This window comes from Lissotriton helveticus, chromosome 12 (assembly GCF_964261635.1).
Source record: "Lissotriton helveticus chromosome 12, aLisHel1.1, whole genome shotgun sequence".
In the NCBI taxonomy this organism is placed as follows: Eukaryota; Metazoa; Chordata; class Amphibia; order Caudata; family Salamandridae; genus Lissotriton; species Lissotriton helveticus.
In genome coordinates, this window is record NC_136073.1 from 820,229,597 (window position 1) to 820,250,344 (window position 20,748).

Consider the following 20,748-nt stretch of genomic DNA (forward strand, 5'->3'; position numbering starts at 1 on the left):
GCTGAAATCTTTCTTTCTTCCTATTTAGACGGCACTATCCCAGAATATGCAAATACGAATCCTACTCCGCCTGTTCAAGTTCAACCTCCTGTTAATAACGTAATTACTGTGCCTCCAGCCGTGGGTCCCGGGAATCCTGTCCATGTGCCAGTACCCCAGGACCAACCCACATTACGTACTCCTACTTTACCAGTCACGTTACCAGCAGCCGCACATTCAGTATTAATTGACGATTCTAGTTCAGGAGGAGCAGGGGGAGGTATTCCTATCACCCCGCCTCAAACAAAGCGCCTGACGCTGAGAGATGCAGCATTACAGCGTACGCCAAAAGTGGCTACGTACGAAGCCCTCAAAAAGTACCTTACTGATTGTAGATATGACCCAGTGCCAGGCGAAGATCACATGATATTATATTCCGTACGTTTACGACGAGTTGCAAACTTCTTGATCACCATATCAGATATGAAAGAACATTTAGACAGAATATATCATTTTATCCGAACAGGGGAGAAACCAGAAAGTATTCACGAAGCTATGGTACATAGGAAAGTCGAGACTCAAGGCATGATTTTGCAATTTTTAATAAATTGTTTAATAAGAGAACAGGATCGTCCTGATAAAAATCCAGAAGAAATGAAAGTCCTGATAAGATGGAGTGACAATATAGCAGACGGAAAACACAAGACACAGAATAGTATAGAAACCATGTACAGAAAGATTCGGAAAGAAATTATAGGCATACACGAGAGGGAGAAAGCAAGAATAGTAGCAGAGAAAGAGAATGACTCTTCAGACGAAGATGTAGACAACGAGAATCCCACCAGAATAGCGTATGTAGGTAGGACGAGACCTTCTGATAGACACACACGCCTAGACTACAAGAAAGCTTTTCCTCCTCCCGTACCAGAACAGTGTTCTCTTGAACAAGTATTCCAGGCTACAGATAAAGTTCTGAAATTACGAATAGGTTATAGTGAGCTTAGTACCATGCATGAACAGGAACTAGCCCGATCAGCAGTCCGATGGACTAGTGATTCTACCACGTTTTCAGACGAAGTAGTGGCTCAAATGTTTCTGAAGCTGCCCCCAGCCGAACAGCGACTGGTGGGTATGTACATGATCCAGTACCTCATTACACTGTATGAGAGTCAGCATTCTGATCCAGGTCCTTTATATAATGTATTGAACGAGTTACTCCTAAACCGATGGAAAGGTCTAGGTACCGATTTAATTAACGTCATTTTAGAACAGCGTCACAAATACAGAACGTTCCTGACTCCGCATTTTGTTCCTGTTTCACCCCCATTCTACATAGATAGACAGAATCCGTTGAGAGAAGTGCATCCTGTTAAGGGAACGGGGGGTGAGCTAGAACGAGTATTTGTTTACACCCCTATAACGAAAATAGAACTACTAGAAATGAAAAAGTTAGTGCCCTGTCACGATAAAGATCCAGCAGGGTTCCACCGTGAATTAAAGGACATGCTCCGTATGGGAGAATACACGTATCCTGATATCATCAAAATGTTAAAGGTCCTGTTGCCTGCGGGCATATATGAAAAACTTAAAGAAAAAGAATGGGAGGTGGGAGAGAAAAAGATTGATTGGACCGCGTTAGAGACCGAAGATAATACACGAGTCCCAGGTACTGGTCTTGGGGAAAAAGCCAAAGAGTTGCCCGAGTTGTTAATACAAGTCTTGCCAAGATTACTAGCCACGAAAAAGGAAGACTGGGATGCCATCTCAGCCTGTAAACAGAAACAAGATGAAGATACTAGTGATTTTTATTCCAGATTTGAGAAATGTTTCATTATTAATAGCGGCTTGAAAACAAGTAGTGAGTCGTATCCACATCTTTTTGTTACTAAACTAGTTGAGAATTCTTTACCACAAGTTAAAAATCGAGTATTAAAAGTCGAGAGTACATGGCAAGCTAATACTCCGTCACAAATGCTCCAGATGTTACAGTATCACCAGAATAGAATCAGGGAAGAGCAAGAACACGAAAGAAGACGTATGAAAGACACGAAAATGAAAGTTCTAGTTGCACAGTCTGTTCCAGCAGATAGTCAGAAGAGGGGTACGAATCAAACTAGTCATTCTACAGCTCCCGTCAAAGGGACATGCAATTACTGTAAACAGCCAGGTCATTATATAAACGAATGTGCAGTTCTGAAACACAACATAGCTACAGGTAAGACGAAAGAGAGACCGCGTCCTCCTAGACAGGAACATGTTCCGCAAAATTCGCAGCAACCGCCGCAGAACGCACAACAGACAGTTACAGTACCGCAGCCTATAGCTGCCACACAACACGTTACACAACAGATGTATCAGTACGCACAGTCAGATTATCCAGAATATCAGCAGTATTCATGAAACAGCCTAGAGAGGGAGGTTGGCTTGCCTCTCATCGAGATTCCTGTAGATCAAGAGGGTCCCTATGTACACAGTCAAGTATTAGGGAAAGACAGAAAGTTTCTGATTGATACAGGGGCAAGTAGGACTACCATCAGTCATGACGAGGTTCCAGGGGCTCCACTCTCAGGCTCAAGAAATGTTTCCCTGGGATTTTCAGGAAAGCCTATTGTTAATGAAATATCGAAACCAGTTTCCCTAGAAGTTGGTCCATTGTCCCGAACCACAGACTTGTTACTTACGAAATCATGTCCTGAAAATTTACTTGGTATTAAAACATTGAAAGAATTAGGAGCAGTCATATGCTGTTCTCCGGAAGGAGTGAGATTGTTTTTACGTGATTTTAAAGGTCATTATGTGTTACGAGATTTTGATCCAAGATTACTGAATGTACCACAGCATTTATGGGCGCAAGGTCCAACTGATGTAGGTTGTATGCACATTACACCATATCGTGTTACTCTGAAACAAGGTGTTGTATTACCACGAATCCGACAATACAAATTGCCACCTGAGGCTGTAGCAGCCTTATCAAAAATTATTGACGAGCTCATTGCTCAAGGAGTAGTTGTAGAAACTGACTCCAATGTATGTAATTCTCCTATCATTCCGATTCTTAAACGTACTGACCCAAATGCACCTCCAGTTTATCGATTAGTGATTGACCTCCGAGAACTTAATAAATGTATCATACCCCAGTTCCCTGTGGTTCCAGATATCTCTTCCCTATTGACTGCCATTGATTCTGAAGCTACGTTCTTTACTGTTATTGATCTCAAGAACGCATTCTTTAGTGTCCCCATTCATCCAGACAGCCAGTTTCTTTTCGGATTCTGTTTAAATGGAAGAAGCTATAAATTCACACGTGCACCTCAAGGTTTCACAGAAAGTCCTAGTATTTACAGTCAAGCACTTAAAAGACAACTAGACAGTATTCACATGCCAACTGACACTGCCCTGCTCCAGTATGTCGATGATCTATTAATCACAGCCCGTACAGAACGTGACTGCGAACGTGCGTCACTGACAATCTTGTATTTTCTGGCAGAAATGGGGCACAAGGTGTCCCCTTCGAAACTGCAATTCTGTGTCCAGCAAGTGGTATACCTTGGACACTTACTGTCCAAGAGGGGTAGACAGTTGACACCTGACCGTATCCAGTTAATAGCACATCTTCCACAGCCCAAGACACAGAAGGAGGTACGAGCTTTTATCGGCCTCACTTCTTACTGCAGACAATGGATTCCCCAGTACGCATATCTAGCCAAACCACTGATACAGTTAACGACACAGGAGGCAGCCACATCGACTGTCCTCCCTTGGACCCAGGAACATACACTTGTTTTCAATGAGTTAAAGAAAGCTTTATGTAATGCACCTGTATTAGCGACACCAAACTACAGTAAGCCTTTTACACTTTTTGTCACTGAACGTGATGGTACAGCATTATCTGTTCTTACGCAAGATCAAGCAGGACAACACAAGCCTTGTGCTTATTTTTCTAGCACATTAGATCCAGTAGCCCAGGCTTTGCCTGCGTGCCTCAAGTCAGTTGCAGCCACAGCTCTAGCTATCAGACAAAGTGATTCCATAGTGTTAGGACACTCCCTGACAGTACAAGTTCCACACTCCGTGGAAGTTCTTTTAAATCGAACACAGACTCAGCACTTGACAATTGCACGTTTGACAGGATATGAACTGACACTGTTTCAGCCACACATAGAAATCAGACGCTGCAACATTTTAAATCCTGCTACATTGTTACCCTCGATTACATCAAATCCTGCCACACATGATTGTGTGGAAGTCATTAATATTATGACAAAGCCAAGGGATTCCTCATCTAGCAAGCCTCACCCTTTTTGTATCCTGTGGACGGAGCTCGGCTCCCTGCCTGAAGCTGCCGCTGGGTTCCCCGCTGTCACCGCAACGACTGGCCGGACCCGCTCCGCGGGTCCCGCTGCGCGGTTGACAGCCTTGTCAACAGCTGTCCAGCAAGCGAAGGTTTGGGCGTTTCCTTGTCCGGCAGGGCTGCGAGCTTCCAGCGGGGGACTCCAAGGACCAGGAGCCCCCGCGCGCCCGTCACCACCTGGGCTGCTCTCCCTGCCGGCTCCGCCCCTACTGCTGTCTTAACGGGCGACTGAACTTTGGCCCAGTGGATTCCTCATCTAGCAAGCCTCACCCTTTTTGTATCCTGTGGACGGAGCTCGGCTCCCTGCCTGAAGCTGCCGCTGGGTTCCCCGCTGTCACCGCAACGACTGGCCGGACCCGCTCCGCGGGTCCCGCTGCGCGGTTGACAGCCTTGTCAACAGCTGTCCAGCAAGCGAAGGTTTGGGCGTTTCCTTGTCCGGCAGGGCTGCGAGCTTCCAGCGGGGGACTCCAAGGACCAGGAGCCCCCGCGCGCCCGTCACCACCTGGGCTGCTCTCCCTGCCGGCTCCGCCCCTACTGCTGTCTTAACGGGCGACTGAACTTTGGCCCAGTGGATTCCTCATCTAGCAAGCCTCACCCTTTTTGTATCCTGTGGACGGAGCTCGGCTCCCTGCCTGAAGCTGCCGCTGGGTTCCCCGCTGTCACCGCAACGACTGGCCGGACCCGCTCCGCGGGTCCCGCTGCGCGGTTGACAGCCTTGTCAACAGCTGTCCAGCAAGCGAAGGTTTGGGCGTTTCCTTGTCCGGCAGGGCTGCGAGCTTCCAGCGGGGGACTCCAAGGACCAGGAGCCCCCGCGCGCCCGTCACCACCTGGGCTGCTCTCCCTGCCGGCTCCGCCCCTACTGCTGTCTTAACGGGCGACTGAACTTTGGCCCAGTGGATTCCTCATCTAGCAAGCCTCACCCTTTTTGTATCCTGTGGACGGAGCTCGGCTCCCTGCCTGAAGCTGCCGCTGGGTTCCCCGCTGTCACCGCAACGACTGGCCGGACCCGCTCCGCGGGTCCCGCTGCGCGGTTGACAGCCTTGTCAACAGCTGTCCAGCAAGCGAAGGTTTGGGCGTTTCCTTGTCCGGCAGGGCTGCGAGCTTCCAGCGGGGGACTCCAAGGACCAGGAGCCCCCGCGCGCCCGTCACCACCTGGGCTGCTCTCCCTGCCGGCTCCGCCCCTACTGCTGTCTTAACGGGCGACTGAACTTTGGCCCAGTGGATTCCTCATCTAGCAAGCCTCACCCTTTTTGTATCCTGTGGACGGAGCTCGGCTCCCTGCCTGAAGCTGCCGCTGGGTTCCCCGCTGTCACCGCAACGACTGGCCGGACCCGCTCCGCGGGTCCCGCTGCGCGGTTGACAGCCTTGTCAACAGCTGTCCAGCAAGCGAAGGTTTGGGCGTTTCCTTGTCCGGCAGGGCTGCGAGCTTCCAGCGGGGGACTCCAAGGACCAGGAGCCCCCGCGCGCCCGTCACCACCTGGGCTGCTCTCCCTGCCGGCTCCGCCCCTACTGCTGTCTTAACGGGCGACTGAACTTTGGCCCAGTGGATTCCTCATCTAGCAAGCCTCACCCTTTTTGTATCCTGTGGACGGAGCTCGGCTCCCTGCCTGAAGCTGCCGCTGGGTTCCCCGCTGTCACCGCAACGACTGGCCGGACCCGCTCCGCGGGTCCCGCTGCGCGGTTGACAGCCTTGTCAACAGCTGTCCAGCAAGCGAAGGTTTGGGCGTTTCCTTGTCCGGCAGGGCTGCGAGCTTCCAGCGGGGGACTCCAAGGACCAGGAGCCCCCGCGCGCCCGTCACCACCTGGGCTGCTCTCCCTGCCGGCTCCGCCCCTACTGCTGTCTTAACGGGCGACTGAACTTTGGCCCAGTGGATTCCTCATCTAGCAAGCCTCACCCTTTTTGTATCCTGTGGACGGAGCTCGGCTCCCTGCCTGAAGCTGCCGCTGGGTTCCCCGCTGTCACCGCAACGACTGGCCGGACCCGCTCCGCGGGTCCCGCTGCGCGGTTGACAGCCTTGTCAACAGCTGTCCAGCAAGCGAAGGTTTGGGCGTTTCCTTGTCCGGCAGGGCTGCGAGCTTCCAGCGGGGGACTCCAAGGACCAGGAGCCCCCGCGCGCCCGTCACCACCTGGGCTGCTCTCCCTGCCGGCTCCGCCCCTACTCCTTACTCTCCCAACTACATAAACAACGTGACCCTCCCGCTGCGCGGGAGCGCGCGGGAGCGCGCGGGAGAAGCCCGGGACAAGGGCGGGACCGTCTGTGGCCGTCCGGGGCAGGAGGAGGCTGGGCCGGGCCAACCCCCTAACATCCCTTATCCTACGTTGCGGCATAGACAAGGTATTATTATTGACTCATAGACACTATTGTAAGAACCTTTGATATTCTGTGCCTTTGTACACTGTTGTTCAATCCCCAACTTATAGTATCCCTCTATTTTCCTCCTTGCCGCCAGACGGGGGTCAGTGGGTCCTTCGCAAGCACCCATTGAATCGCCCAGGCGCAAGGTTGAGTAAGGGGGGTAAACGAGGTTGGGTTGGGTCCAGTTCACTTGAATATCTGTCCTATATCCTCGCGAACGCGTATTCTGAGGCTCAAATACCTGCCCTTACAAAATGGCCCTTAGATCTGGAAAACAGCGTCTAGTGCACATTCAAACTTCGAATGGGGTAGTCTCAGGCCCTTTAGATGCCTTTATTACGAGAGCAACCGGTATACTGGAAAAAGAAATTGAACTGGTTGAACATAGATTGTCTCTGGACCTAGTTACTGGTAAACGCTCTTCAATAGGTGATTTGGCTCGTGTCAAAAGTCCCCTAACTAATGCAGCATTTAATTGCATTTCAACATCAGACACCGACATAATTATCCATGAAGAAGGGATTGAAGTCCCCACATCTAGGCTACACGAAAACATGGACGTGACCTCCAAAAGTAATGTGACCAGCATAGAAGAAAATAGCCAATCTTCTGCGCTTGAAACCTCCCAAATAAATGCCTCTACTTTACCTTGCACTCCTGCCCCACCTATAGAAATCATCAAACAGGTACCACGGAAAAGAAAATATGTATCCAGCCCCGAGGGAGGGAAGACACAGAAACAACCTAAAATAGATTCCGAGAATAGCCCCTCCCACTCCCAGTCCATCCAAATACCACAGATAGTGTACTGTCCATCATTGGCCCACTCAGGATCCTCTAACCCTTGTCCAACTTGCTTTAGCAGTGATGACATCCTGCTGGCAAAAATGGAAACTATAGTTAAAAATTTATTGCTTCCGGTGGTAGAAAATATAAGGATATTGTCCGCTAAAATAGATGTCCTAGAAGCGGCAACCAATATTAACATGGACCTCTTACAAAATATATCTGGCACTAAGCCAAGAGGCCAAGTCTCTAAAGGGGGTCCTATCCAAAGCAACGGGACAACCACAATAAATCCCGCAGTGATGTCATCCACTAATACTAATATTAATAAGAAATCTCTAACAGGGCCAAAAACAACTCCCATATCTAGAGCCACCAATAAAGACACGTCGAAGGTTAAACCTGCAGCGGTGGCCAACAACGCTTATGGGGCAAAATATAAAGCTAATACCGCTCCAAAGCAACCAATAAACAACACAGCAGGCGCCCCTGTGTCAAATAGGGATAATAAAACACCAAACCTAGATAAGAACAGGAGGTTAGATAATAAAAACTTACATAAATCCCAGAGAGTCAACCTACCCCCAGAAGCGGCTCAGTACACTATTGTATTAACAGGAGTGGCTCCACTCAAAGAGGGCACTAGAGAATCCCAGGTGGATCTGAGGAACAAGGTTACGTTCTGGTTGAATAAACATCGCCCACTCCCTCCGTCGTCCCCCACCGAGATCTTGTATGTAAGGAGAGTAGATTGGGTTGGAAAAGAAGAAAAAGATCTAGAAGGGGATTGCATCTTAATTTCTTTTAGAGATCCATGGGTAGTGGATAGAATCCAACGGAAAGCTAGATTTGCCCGTTTGGGAGATGTCCAGACTTTACATCTTGGCTACTTTTATCCCTATATAAATCAAAGAAGCCGAACGGGATATAACCCATGGAAAGTCAAAGGGGGAAGACCCATAGTGCCTGTAATATATCACCCCCCATATTACCCCCCCCTCTACAACCATTTTGAGGCACTGTCTGATCTAGAATGGGTTGACTGACTACGTGCATCTAACAAGTCACCCAAACTAGCACTGGTGAAAGACGAGGGAGTCCATACCTCATCTATCTCCACCCCAGAACTGGTAGATGAGTGCCACCCAACTCACGAAACTAGCGGGCCAGTAAAGGGTTTTCTTGGGGTTAAAGGCACTACCCCGATTGTAGAAGAAGTAGAACTAATAAACAACCACCTATCGAGCCCACAATCCCCGTCTACTGATGGTAACAGCCCTACAGAGATAGACCTGATAAGTTCACATTTGGTGTCTTGGAATATCGCTGGAGTCAAAGCACGGCTGGTATCTGACGACTGGTCGGAGTTTATAAGTAGCTATGAGGTAGTGATACTACAGGAAACATGGGCTACAGCCCCGTTTTACATGGCTGGCTATATTAATTTTTTTAAACCAGCAGTAAAAGGTGTAAAGGGGCGGGCGTCTGGGGGTTTAACCACATGGGTTAAACAGTCCTGGGGGTTTACAGCTTCTGAAATGTATGTGGACAACCCTGATATACTGGTTGTAAGGCTGAGCAAAACAGGGGGGCAGGACATGCTCATCATTAACATATATTCCAGGGGTCTCCCAGGTGGCAGATGCCCCAATTTGATCGGCGAACTGGATACGCTGTTAACGGGCTGGGATAAAGCCTCCTTCATTATGTTAGCTGGCGATATTAATTGCACAATTGAGCCTTTGTATCAGCCAGAGGATAATTGGGGGTACGAAGAAGATGTCACATGGAAAATTCCTGAACTTTCAAACAAGACCATAGTCAAAGCAACGGAGGCGGCCTTGAACTGGTCTTCCTTCTGCCTCACTTGGGGTTTAAGGGCTGTGAACGGTCGCACAAAATCAGATTTTGGAGCAAACCCTACCTTTGATAATGGCGTAAGAAAGAGTCGCATAGATTACATCTTTATAAAAATGGAACATTGGAATGTTATCAATGACATGGAAATCATAACACGACCTGAGAGTGACCATAACCCCCTGTCCTTGAAATTCTTAATGTGTGATCAGATAAAAGCAATGGAACCCGATCCTAGGGGGCAAGGGGTGATAACGGTATCAAATGATCGGAGGAGAGTGAAGTGGTCACTAATCTCAAACGATGTAATGATCCAGACCAACATTGAAAAGGTAGTGACTTGTGCTCTAATTAACATGAAGTCTATTGCTGTTGAAAAGGACCAGGAAGCTTTACAAAAACTGATGGGTATTCATGATAATTGTTTTTCTGAACTTAAATTTATCCTATCAAAACCATGTAACCATAACATCGGACACTTGAACCCCCCAAGAAGTAAGTGGTATAATAGAGCATGTAGAGATGCACACACCAACCTCATAGAAAAAGTTAAAAATAGAGATATCTGTGCTGTTAAAGAGGCAAGGAAAGCGTATAAAAAAGTTCAATGGGTGGCAAAAAAGGAATGGGAAGACGAGTTTTGGGCAGACCTTCTGGAAGCTAGTAAATCAAACGACCATGTCAAATTTTGGGACATCGTCAAAAGTGGTAAAGATGGCGAGTTTTGTACCCCATCAAACCATGTTTGCCCGGAAGACTGGATCAAACATTACTCTACCCAATTCTGTACAGTGGCCCATGATTCCCCGTCCAGAGTGTCAATGCTGCCGATTATAACATCAGGCAATCCGACCCTGTTATTCACCGAAGCTGAAACAGAATATGCATTGAGGCTAACAAAGAGGGGGAAGGCACCTGGGTTGGACCAAATCCCGGCCGACCTCTTCAAAGCGAATATGGGTCTGTGGGTACCCTACCTAACTTACATAGCTAACAGCATTGCACGAGGTGCCCATATCCCTAAAACCTGGAAAGGGGCGGAGATTCTCCCCATACACAAAAAGGGCGATAGGACAAACCCAGGGAACTATCGCCCGATCAGCCTTATTGATTGTTTTCAAAAGGTTTTTTCACGTATGATTTTGGTGAGGGTCCATGGTTGGATGGATATGGAAGGTATACTATCCCCTTTACAGGCAGGCTTCAGACCTGGCACGAGTACTTTAGACCAGGTCTTGAGGTTTTGTATGATTTTTTGGAAATTTGTTATACTTGGTGGCGGGACTATCTTTGCCGCATTTATAGATTTAAAATCAGCATTTGATTTGGTGCCGAGAGGAAAACTGTGGCAGGTTTTAAGAGATCTAGGAATGCCAGGGGAATTAGTGGACATCATCATCAGACTACATGAAAACAATTTCGCCAGGGTCAGATGGGGGGCACAAGGCCAATTTACGGACTCTTTTCCAGTCTCTCGAGGAGTCCGTCAGGGGTGCGTTCTCGCACCCACCCTATTCCTATTATTTATAGACCAGGTAGTGAAATTTTTTGGGTCCATTAACACTGATGCTCCGTCTCTGGCGGGGACAAAATTCCCACTGCTGATCTTTGCGGACGATACCCTCCTCTTATCTAAAACGAGGGGGGGTCTGCAGAAGGCATTGAATCACTTCGAGGAATACTGTAATCGCAATGACCTCCAGATTAATGTGGGGAAAACAAAATTTATGGTTTTTTCCAGAAAAAAATCTATACGTAGTAGTGTACAACTTAATGGGGTAAACCTAGAACAGGTTAACACGATGACGTATCTGGGGGTCACTCTGGATTGCCGATTGTCCTGGAAACCACAAATTGAGACTCAGCATCTAAAACTGTCCCAACTCACCGGTTGTCTTTTGCGGGAGCAAAAGAAATCGATCACTAAAAGGGTTGCCCCGGCTTTACAAATTTACGATGTCAAAATTAACGCTGCGACATTGTACGGGGCAGAGTTATGGGGTTTTATGGACCTTTCAAGTCTGTACAAAATACAGTGCAGATTCCTTCGCAGTTTGGTGGGACTCCCCCAATCAACACCACTGATCCCTCTTTGTCATGACATGGGTTGCCGTCCAATAACAGATATGGCACGTTACAGAGTAGTGTCTACCTGGAGGCGTCTGTGGACCACGGAGGAGTTGTCACTTTTTGCAAAGGAAGTATCCGAGGTAAAGGATATAGGTGGTTCAGAGAGAATCCCATGGCTACAGATGGTGAAAAAGACCCTGGTTGACATGGGCCTTAGCCACCTGTGGTTCTCGCCAGACATTAGTAATTTTCCCACTAAAAAGGAATTTAAGAGTCTATTCTGGGCTTCCATCCGCCATTCCCTGGTCCAGGCATCCGGTTCAGAAAATCTGACAGGGCGATTTTTAAAATTTAAACTGGATCCAGTTCGGGAGTCATATTGGGATCTTATTTCAAAGCCCCTGGGAAAAAAACTGTATCACCAATTCCGGGTGGGCACCTTACCCCTAAATTCCTTCACAGCAACATGGAATAACAAAACTAGTAATCTTTGTAGCCATTGCTCTGGGTGCAAGGAATCAGAGGGACACTTTTTGTTTGCTTGCCCGCGATATAGTGAACCCCGTTCAAAGTGGTTAAAACCCATTTTTAAACGTATAAACTGCAATAAATCTTTAGACGCAATATGGGTTTTAAAAACAAATACAACTGATTTTATTGTGATATGCTTGGCTAAATACCTGGGTTGGGCTTGGGTAATCAGATCAAGATGGAATCTTACCGCTATTTGACAGAGTGTAAGCTGTATAGTGCCCACCACTAAAACCTGTCAAACCTATTTTAGAGCTTTTTAACTGTTATGAAATGATATTATATCTGGATTATTTAATGTCTTGACTATTGTCGTTGATGGTTTAATAACTTTTTAAACTTTAGACCCAAGTTTGATGTACATTGTTGTTTTTATATATATGTATGCTTTGCAAAGCTGTCTTTTATGATTTTATCTATCGAAATAAAGACATTAAAACCTGACAAAGCCAAGACAAGACTTGACGGATATTGCATTACCTAATCCAGACCTGACACTTTACGTGGATGGTTCATGTATGAGAACAAGTACAGGAGAGTTAGTAGCCGCGTATGCAGTGACTACTGAAACTGAAGTTATAGAAACACATCGTATTGACACCTTGTCTGCTCAAGCAGCAGAGCTCATCGCTCTGACTCAAGCCTGCATACGAGCCAAGAACCTGAAAGTAAACATATATACAGATTCACGTTATGCATTCGGAGTCGTTCACGACTTTGGAGTACTCTGGCAAGAAAGAGGTTTCATGACCTCTCATGGAGCCAAGATTCAACATGGCCCCCTCATTCAAGCTCTGTTAGGAGCAATACATTTACCGAAAGCCATTGCCATTATGAAGTGCAAAGCACATACGAAAGCCACTGACACCATTTCCCAAGGTAACGATCTAGCAGATCGAACAGCCAAGCTTACAGCTCAGACTCCAGACATTCCAGTTAACATGACAAAGACAGACATTCCAGTCCAGACGACTTGTATGACAGTTAAGGACCCTACACAAGACGTACTAGACATCCAGACACATGCTACCCCAGACGAAATCAAGAAATGGTCTGAACAAGGAGGGGTCCAGACAGATCAAGGATGGTTGACGAAGGGAAAAGCCACATGGTTTCTCCCCGACTCTATGGTTCAAGTCATTATTAACACCGCACATAGTCCAGCACATTTAGGAGAAAAAGCCATGTTAGACAGCATCCAGAACCTCTGGTTTAACAAGCATTTACGAGCAGCAGCAAAGCAGAAAGTGCGTACCTGCATGATCTGTTGTCAGTTCAATCCAGGTAAAGGTGTTCCGGTGGAACAAGGTGGATTCCATCCTCCTGACCACCCTTTTGAAGTCCTCCAGATGGATTATATTCAGATGGATCGATGTCGAGGTTTCAAGTATGTCCTCGTAGTTGTATGCGCTTTGTCCAGATGGACAGAAGCATATCCAGTTCCAGATTACACTGCCGCGACCACTGCCAGGCAGTTGGTTCGTGAGTTTTTCCCCCGCTATGGTTTGCCCAGGGTCGTGTATTCAGACAACGGCCAGCCATTCTCATCCGAACTCATGAAACAAGTATCTCTCCTGTTAGGGTACCAGTGGAAGTTCCACTGTGTGCGACATCCCGAGGCAGCTGGCCTCGTCGAGAGACACAATCAGACTCTGAAAATCCGCATTGCAAAGGTTTGTGCCGAGAAAAGCGTAGATTGGATGGTAGCTCTGCCAGTCGCCCTTTTTTACATGAGAATGGTTGCTCACTCCCGTTCAGGTCTGTCACCTTTCGAGGTTGTATTCGGTCGTCCCCCAAACATGTGGGGTACACCTATACCACGTAAAATTACCGATGTTGACAGTAATATGCTGACAGATTACCTAGCTTCCTTGATGTCTGCACTACTCTCTTGTCGTTCACAGGTCGCGGCTGCCTTTCCAGACAACACCCATGTGAAACCGCACGAGGTCGTTCCAGGTGACCTTGTTCTGATTCGCAACTTTGATCATTCAAGCCCGTTGGAGCCCCGCTGGAAGGAGCCGAAACTTGTTCTGATGACCACAAGGACCGCTGTGAAGCTGGAGGGACGCAAGGGCTAGCTTCACTCCAGCCACATCAAGCGTTTTCATGGACTCCGTCCAAAGACTTTTTTCAAGGACTGCCCCGATACTGACTCTAAACTTCCCCTGTTAGAGAAAACTCCGCAGCAGGAGTATAAAATGAAATTACGGTCTAGCAAGTCAGACAGTTTAATTGTTTAAGTCCCTCTCGGGTGAAGCGGTTAGACAGGTTCCTGACATGTATGAGATAGACCCCCATAGTGAGAGAGTTAGACAAAACTCCAAGAAAATACGTTATTTTAAGAATCTGCGCAGCAGATGTGTGATTACTTTATTGTTTATGTTATTTCTGAGTCTTACGATCACATGCATAAGTTATGTTTTACATGTATTTTTTCCTCCTCTTGATTCGCATGTACATCTTTCCTCTAATGATACAGTAGAGCACACTTTTAGTGAACTACCTCCTCACGAGTTATCCTACCGACTTGCCATGCGCAACAATACTTTTATCCGTATGCTACACTATTCACACCAGACCAGCAATGCCACTAATTGTTGGGTGTGTGGTCGACTCCCCCCTTTCCAGACACCGAAGGGAGTTCTGCCACTCTTTCCCTATCCGTTTTCACACAATGGTTCGTGTGGAGCATGGTTTACGATAACATCATCCTCAGACGATAAGTCCCTTCTGAATAGAACATGTTTCCCAGACAAGGAAGGTCTTTCCCATAGGACAGGGTTAGATCTAGAAAATGAAGTATATGATCTAGGTAATTTCTCCTCCAATTTCATGATTCTGAATGTTCAGTCCGAGACTACTCCAGATTTGCCTGCTATTACAGTCCTACCAGTGAAAGGCGAATTATGTGTTAGAAAGAATGGTTCAGTACATCTAGGACACAGTGATTGTACTACTGTGGTCGAGTATAGTGACAGTGGGAAGTCTACTTTCAAAGCCTCACGTCATTCGTATTTTGTATGTGGTCAGACCGCATATGTACGTCTGCCCTTAGATTGGGATGGGACATGTTACATTTCCTTCCTACTGCCACCAGTTTTCCTAGCCCCATCCGATTATCACAGAAATACACATCTAGTACACGTCAGACATAGAAGGGAGATCGAGTCCCCAATTGTCGATCAAACTGAAACTGCCTTAGAACAGTATACAGATTTCAATAAAGGTTTCTTTTTCTTCATAGGACCTATCCAGAATAGTAAGTTAATACGTAGGTTAACCAGAACCCTTGAAGCAGTAGTGAATGAGACTACTTCCGCTCTAGGTAACTTAACAGAAGAGCAATCTGCTATGAGATTTGTCGTTCTTCAGAACCGCCTTGTTCTTGACGTCATACTGGCCGATAGGGGCGGAGCTTGTAGAGTCATCGGATCTAGTTGTTGCATTTTCATTCCTAATAACGCACCGTCTGTTTATTCAGCTATAACTAGACTTCATAAAATTGCCCATCAGTTACACCAGAATCCAGGCACCTGGACATGGTCCGGTTGGCTCTGGAATATAATATCTGCCTGGGGATGGAAAGTATTGTCATTCCTGGGAATAGTAGTAATGATCATATTCAGTTGTTGCCTATGTTTACAATGTGGCCCTGCGATTTGCGGCTTGTGCGCTACCTCTTGTATTCCAAGTCCTAAGTTCCATTCCAAGAAGATTCGAGACGAGCAAATGATGCTCTATGAACAGATAGATAGTCTCATGAATATTGATGTTTCCTGAAGGAAACGTAGGGAACAAGGAGGGAATGAGGAAAATTGAATTTTGCCCTGTCATGTGTCCCTACGTGTTCCCCATTATATGTTATATGTGCATGATCGATATGCATATGTTCCCCCTTGACCGAATAAAGACGCAATTATAGTTGTGTCCAACGTTAGTATGCCAGTTATCCAGTTTTCGTGAAAGCAACGAGTATTAGGCCTATGTTGCCAACGTCTTTACATTGTGCACGATAAATCATCGAGTTGTCCCCGTTTCTAGGCCTCACAGGGCCCGGACACCAGATTCAAGCTTCGAGTCTCCTAAAACCACTCTGAGGAGCGATGCAGCCCCTCCCGCATCCCTGACCCTTCACTTCCTTTCTGCCAAGCAGCGCGGTGCCCGGCCCGGCCTGGCCTGCCTGCCTGTCTGCCAAGAATATGTTATGCCTCTAGTTATCAGTTCAGCTCCCCGGCTTCACATTCCTAAGCTAACGAACCGCATAAACATCTTCATCTATAGTCTAGTCTTTCTGTCTCCATGCAAGAGAATTACTGAATTAGTATCCATAGAAGATTCATAGCACACGCAATACATAAAGAAATATATGCATGCACCAGCCTTAGTGTCAAGTAGCCTTTGCCCTGATGACTTTTAGATTCAAGCAACATGTACTCCAAACACGAGATACCAGATATGCTATAGGTACATGTCGTCCTGACATCCCAGACTTTAGTCTCCTCTTCTAGTGCCAGAAGTCAGAGCCCCAGCTCTCCCCAGTTACACGTCATGGCCCTTTTGCGCGCACCAGTAGGTTAAAGGTTCCAGCTGCCCAGGTAGCCCCCTCCATGTATCCACCCATTTATGACACTTCTGTGACGTTTACATCACATGTCTCTGTGCACGCCCTGAGCACGCCTTCTTTTTACGCCCATATGTTCTTATCTTCCGTTTGTCACTTGTTACGCCTACTGTATTCAATGTAATTGTACTGTTTTACTATATATACTGTATGATGTTAATATGACATTAGGCTTTTCTTCCCCCTTGTGTCTGTCCCTTCCTGAACCTTTGCAGGTGATGGAACCCGATGGTCCATTGGCTCGAGCCATCTGATTAAACCCCGTTTGACTCAGATACCACGGATTCTGCCTCTTATTTATTGAGCTATCCTTTTTAGTTAATGCATAGAAAAATAGTACCGGTAATTATTTATTTATTTACCACACTATTTTCTAGAAACCCTTTTAGATAAACCATCAGGAAGAAGAATGGTTCCAGATGAAAGTTCAGTAAAAAAAGGAACCAGTCATAGAGCCTTTGTAATTCTACAGATGTTGACCAACTTCCTTGGATCATTCATTCTACAGTTATTTACTTATATATTTTTCTCTAAATCCTCGAAGATCTACCTGCGCACTCCCAGACTACCACCACATTTTCTGTACGTCGCTGCCCAAACTGCATTACCCTTTTTTCTATCTTGCCCTGGCTAACGCATTACCTTGAAGGTGCTCAACAACAGAAGTTGTTTTTTTTCCACATGCCTTTTGTTCATATCCCCCACATCCCCTCCCAATGTTGCTAAAAAGGGAAATAGTTAATGTGTTGCCTTCATAATACTGCAGATGTATCCTGGTTTTAACAGCTAGAACTAGTTAACAGCTCTTGTAAAGTATATTCTTCTCAATGAGATTTTATAATTTGGATTTTTCTTTCATATGAACTTATTATGAATGCATCACCCATTTCTAATTTATTAATATGTACTTGTGCTCTGCTACTTGGAAAATATTAAAAATCATTGAAATTAAATGAGCAGCGAGAGAGTTCAGCATAGTTGTGGATTATGGACCTATTCTTGGTAATGGACATAGAGGAAGGTGTGTGCGGCCATATTGAAAAATGTAGACACAGACGCAGGACTATGCTCAGGGAGCTATGACTGACTAAACACAGCAAGTAGGTCTTCTTTATGTTATCATGCAGCTGAAATGTACAAGGACTGCAAGCAGTACTTTTTGATGCTGCTTTGGGCAGATTTTAGTATGTTTATTTTGATGTTAATGTCATTGAATGTGTCAAAAGAAGAAAAGAAAACATTCTAAAAACTGTCTCAGAGGCCTGTATTGTCGCATGCTCTTTTTGAGTAGTATTATTGTGTGCAGATGTGCATATGCTGCAGGGGTTTGGACTGTGGACTTCTTGTGCACCACTTAGGGAGCATCTGCACACTGGCATGCTATGCGTTTCAGTGAGCACGTTATTCACTCTTCAGTGGGAGACTAATGTGGAATTCAGCTGGGTCCTTAGCTCTGAGGGTGGTAGTGGGTTGTCTTGTTGCCTGGCTGGCTATGTATAGATATGTTTCTGTCTTACACAATGGAATGCAGGATCACATTATCACCTGTGGGGTGGTTAATGTAAGGTGGAGTGTGTAATGTTCCGTTGTTTTGCTAAGTCATGCATCTTTATCGAAGGTTCCACATCACCGGTCACTTTGGGTGGCTTTGTATGCCGTTCAAATTGTTCTGTTGCTTTATTAAAGTTGTGTTCCATTAAAAGATGGCTGCAGACTTCAGATCACTCTGATTGGATGGGTCTACTTCTCTGGTTGTTCTGTTGTTTTTATTAAGGCTTGTAGTTTTATAGATCATGCATGATGCATTACATTTTGAATAGGTATGTGCTATTACTATTTACATGCATATGCCATTCGATATTGTTTATGTGTTTCCCTTGATCTGGGTGTGTGCAATTGTAGCTAGTTATATGCCATATACCACTGTGAGTAGTTATATGTTTGCCTGTTCAATAAGGGAATATACAGTCTTTGGCTTGGTAAACCATCTCATTCTCTTGCATTCTACTATCTCTCTTTTAGCCTATCAGCATGCGTGGTCAATGACTGAAAGCAATATTCTTCCATTTGAGGGCCGGCTGTAAAGCCCCGGCAATATCAAAGAGTTATATGACCTGACCTACTGCAATAACAAAGGTTACATTTACCAGGTGGAGCATACGCACCTTGTGCAGTTTGGGAGCCCGTGGATCCATCCCCACATCGACAATGTAAATCCGTGACGAGATCAAGCTCAGCAAAACCAGGCGGTCCCGCTTCTTTTTGGGGTCGCCATAGCAACTGCTGCAGGCATTCCAACCAAAATGGTGGAGCTCATCATTCATGTTGGGCATGGGCAGGCGGTGGATGATCTGTGTGTGAAAGATGAATCACTGAACTTCAAGAGCTTGTTATGGTACCTTAGGCATGTGTTAAATAATCCCATCCCAAGGCTGTGGCAGAGACTGAGTAGAATAGAGGAAGTTTCAAGACATTTCTGATTGGTCCAGCTTTCTGAAAAGTCCCTAGCGGCCTTTAAGCAACACAGATTATTGGGAAGCCACAATTGCCCTATAAGATAACTTCTAGCCTGTAAGCAGTGTAGGTAGGCATGAGATTATTAGAGCGAGTACTTCGCTTTTAAAGACAAAACTGTCATGAAGGGTTAAAATTTAAGATGCCCAGAATTAAGTTTTTGCTAAATAAATTCTTTCCTATTAATTAAAAATATGCTGAGTGGATTCCATGTGATCTGACCTCTCTGTGCCTTACTCCACTGGGAAAACATTTCTAAGGCAGCTAAAAATTTGTATAAAAACCAAACCATAGAATGAACGGGATCTTGTCCTGAAAAATTAAATATTGTTAACAAAGAGTATCATAAAGCTAACAATTCTAACATCTTTTAAAAAGTATAGATTTTAGAAATTTTAGTAAATTCCCTCTTTTAAAATGGTTATAATATTCATTATGAAGTTTGACAATTGTTATAAATAATTTTTAAAATATATTTTAATAATTAAAAAAACTTGACAAGTTTAAACATTACTTGCAATTTCAATATCACTTTCTATTAAAATTAAAACACCACTTACTTATTAACTGCTGTTTCACTCAAGCTCGGTTTTTAAAGTCTAAACAGCTTCATCTGTTTTATATAGTCTGGCAAAACATGTCATTATTTTGGATGAGAAATGTAATGTTTATCAGAAAGATTTAGAATTCCTTTGCAAATAGCGAAAGGAATCTATGGTCATATCCGCATTAGACAGTCATAGATGTCCTTCAAGTCTAGCTGAACTTGGACTTTTAGAGTACTATCTGGTCCTAGGTCCTTAACAGTTGTGTGGAAGACCTGGATAATTTAGCACTATACCTGGCTGTAGGTTGGGGATTTGGGGTCCACATCCACTGTGGACAGATAGTCTGGCTTGTTGATGCCAGTGTTGTTATAGACGCAGGATACATAGATGATATCCTCCCTGGGAGCTAAAGGGAGAAAACAACAATCATCACAGACCTATCGTTATCATAAAATTCCCATTTGGAATCATAGCAATGCAAGATTGATCACCCACCATTAACAAAGGAAAAAGAAACTGACCAAATGAAAAATCCCACCAAAGGCCAGGGATCTATGCCTGAGGTCATAGCCTTGATTAGCATCACTGACAAAGATTGTAGAAGACCAACGTATTTGAGGAGATTTCGACTCACACTAAGGCTCCATTGGCAACACCCCCTCCAAGTAGGGACTCAGCCTCTTTGTCCACCCATGAGTACAATACAGTTCCCATTTTCAAGAATCACTTTTATTTCTGAATCAGTTATTTTGTTAACAAATAGTTTTTTTAGAATTACTTAAATGTTGGTTGTTGTTACAAATGAGACATTACAATAATTTATATTTTAGTAGAAATAATAATTTGTTAAAGAATTGATTACTTTAGTTGGATTTTTATTCATAAAGCAATCATATTTGGCAATCGAGTCTCCATTTTGACTAATCAATTTTTGCCACCAATAGAACATTTTTTGTGACGAATAGATTAGTAAAATATTCCCTTTTATATTCTTGCAGCAAATGTATTTTAAAAATGTAAATATGAATTATAGAAACAACCAGAAGAACCCGGGGGTCTACTCACTGACTACCAGTCTACATTGAGTGTGCCCACAATTATCATGAACCCATATTTACGCCGGAACAATTA

The 20,748-nt window shown here is 45.2% G+C and overlaps 1 protein-coding gene across 1 annotated transcript in view; it reads right to left on the reverse strand.

The window, feature by feature from the left end:
* Positions 1–20,748, reverse strand: part of LOC144798371 (methanethiol oxidase-like) — a 73,062-nt gene that overhangs the window by 42,511 nt on the left and 9,803 nt on the right. The window contains exons 3-4 of the mRNA XM_078669207.1: positions 19,911–20,023; positions 18,721–18,906 (exon numbers count right to left, since the gene is read on the reverse strand). Coding sequence (XP_078525333.1) covers positions 18,721–18,906; positions 19,911–20,023 — 299 coding nt within the window. The remainder of the gene's footprint in view (positions 1–18,720; positions 18,907–19,910; positions 20,024–20,748) is intronic.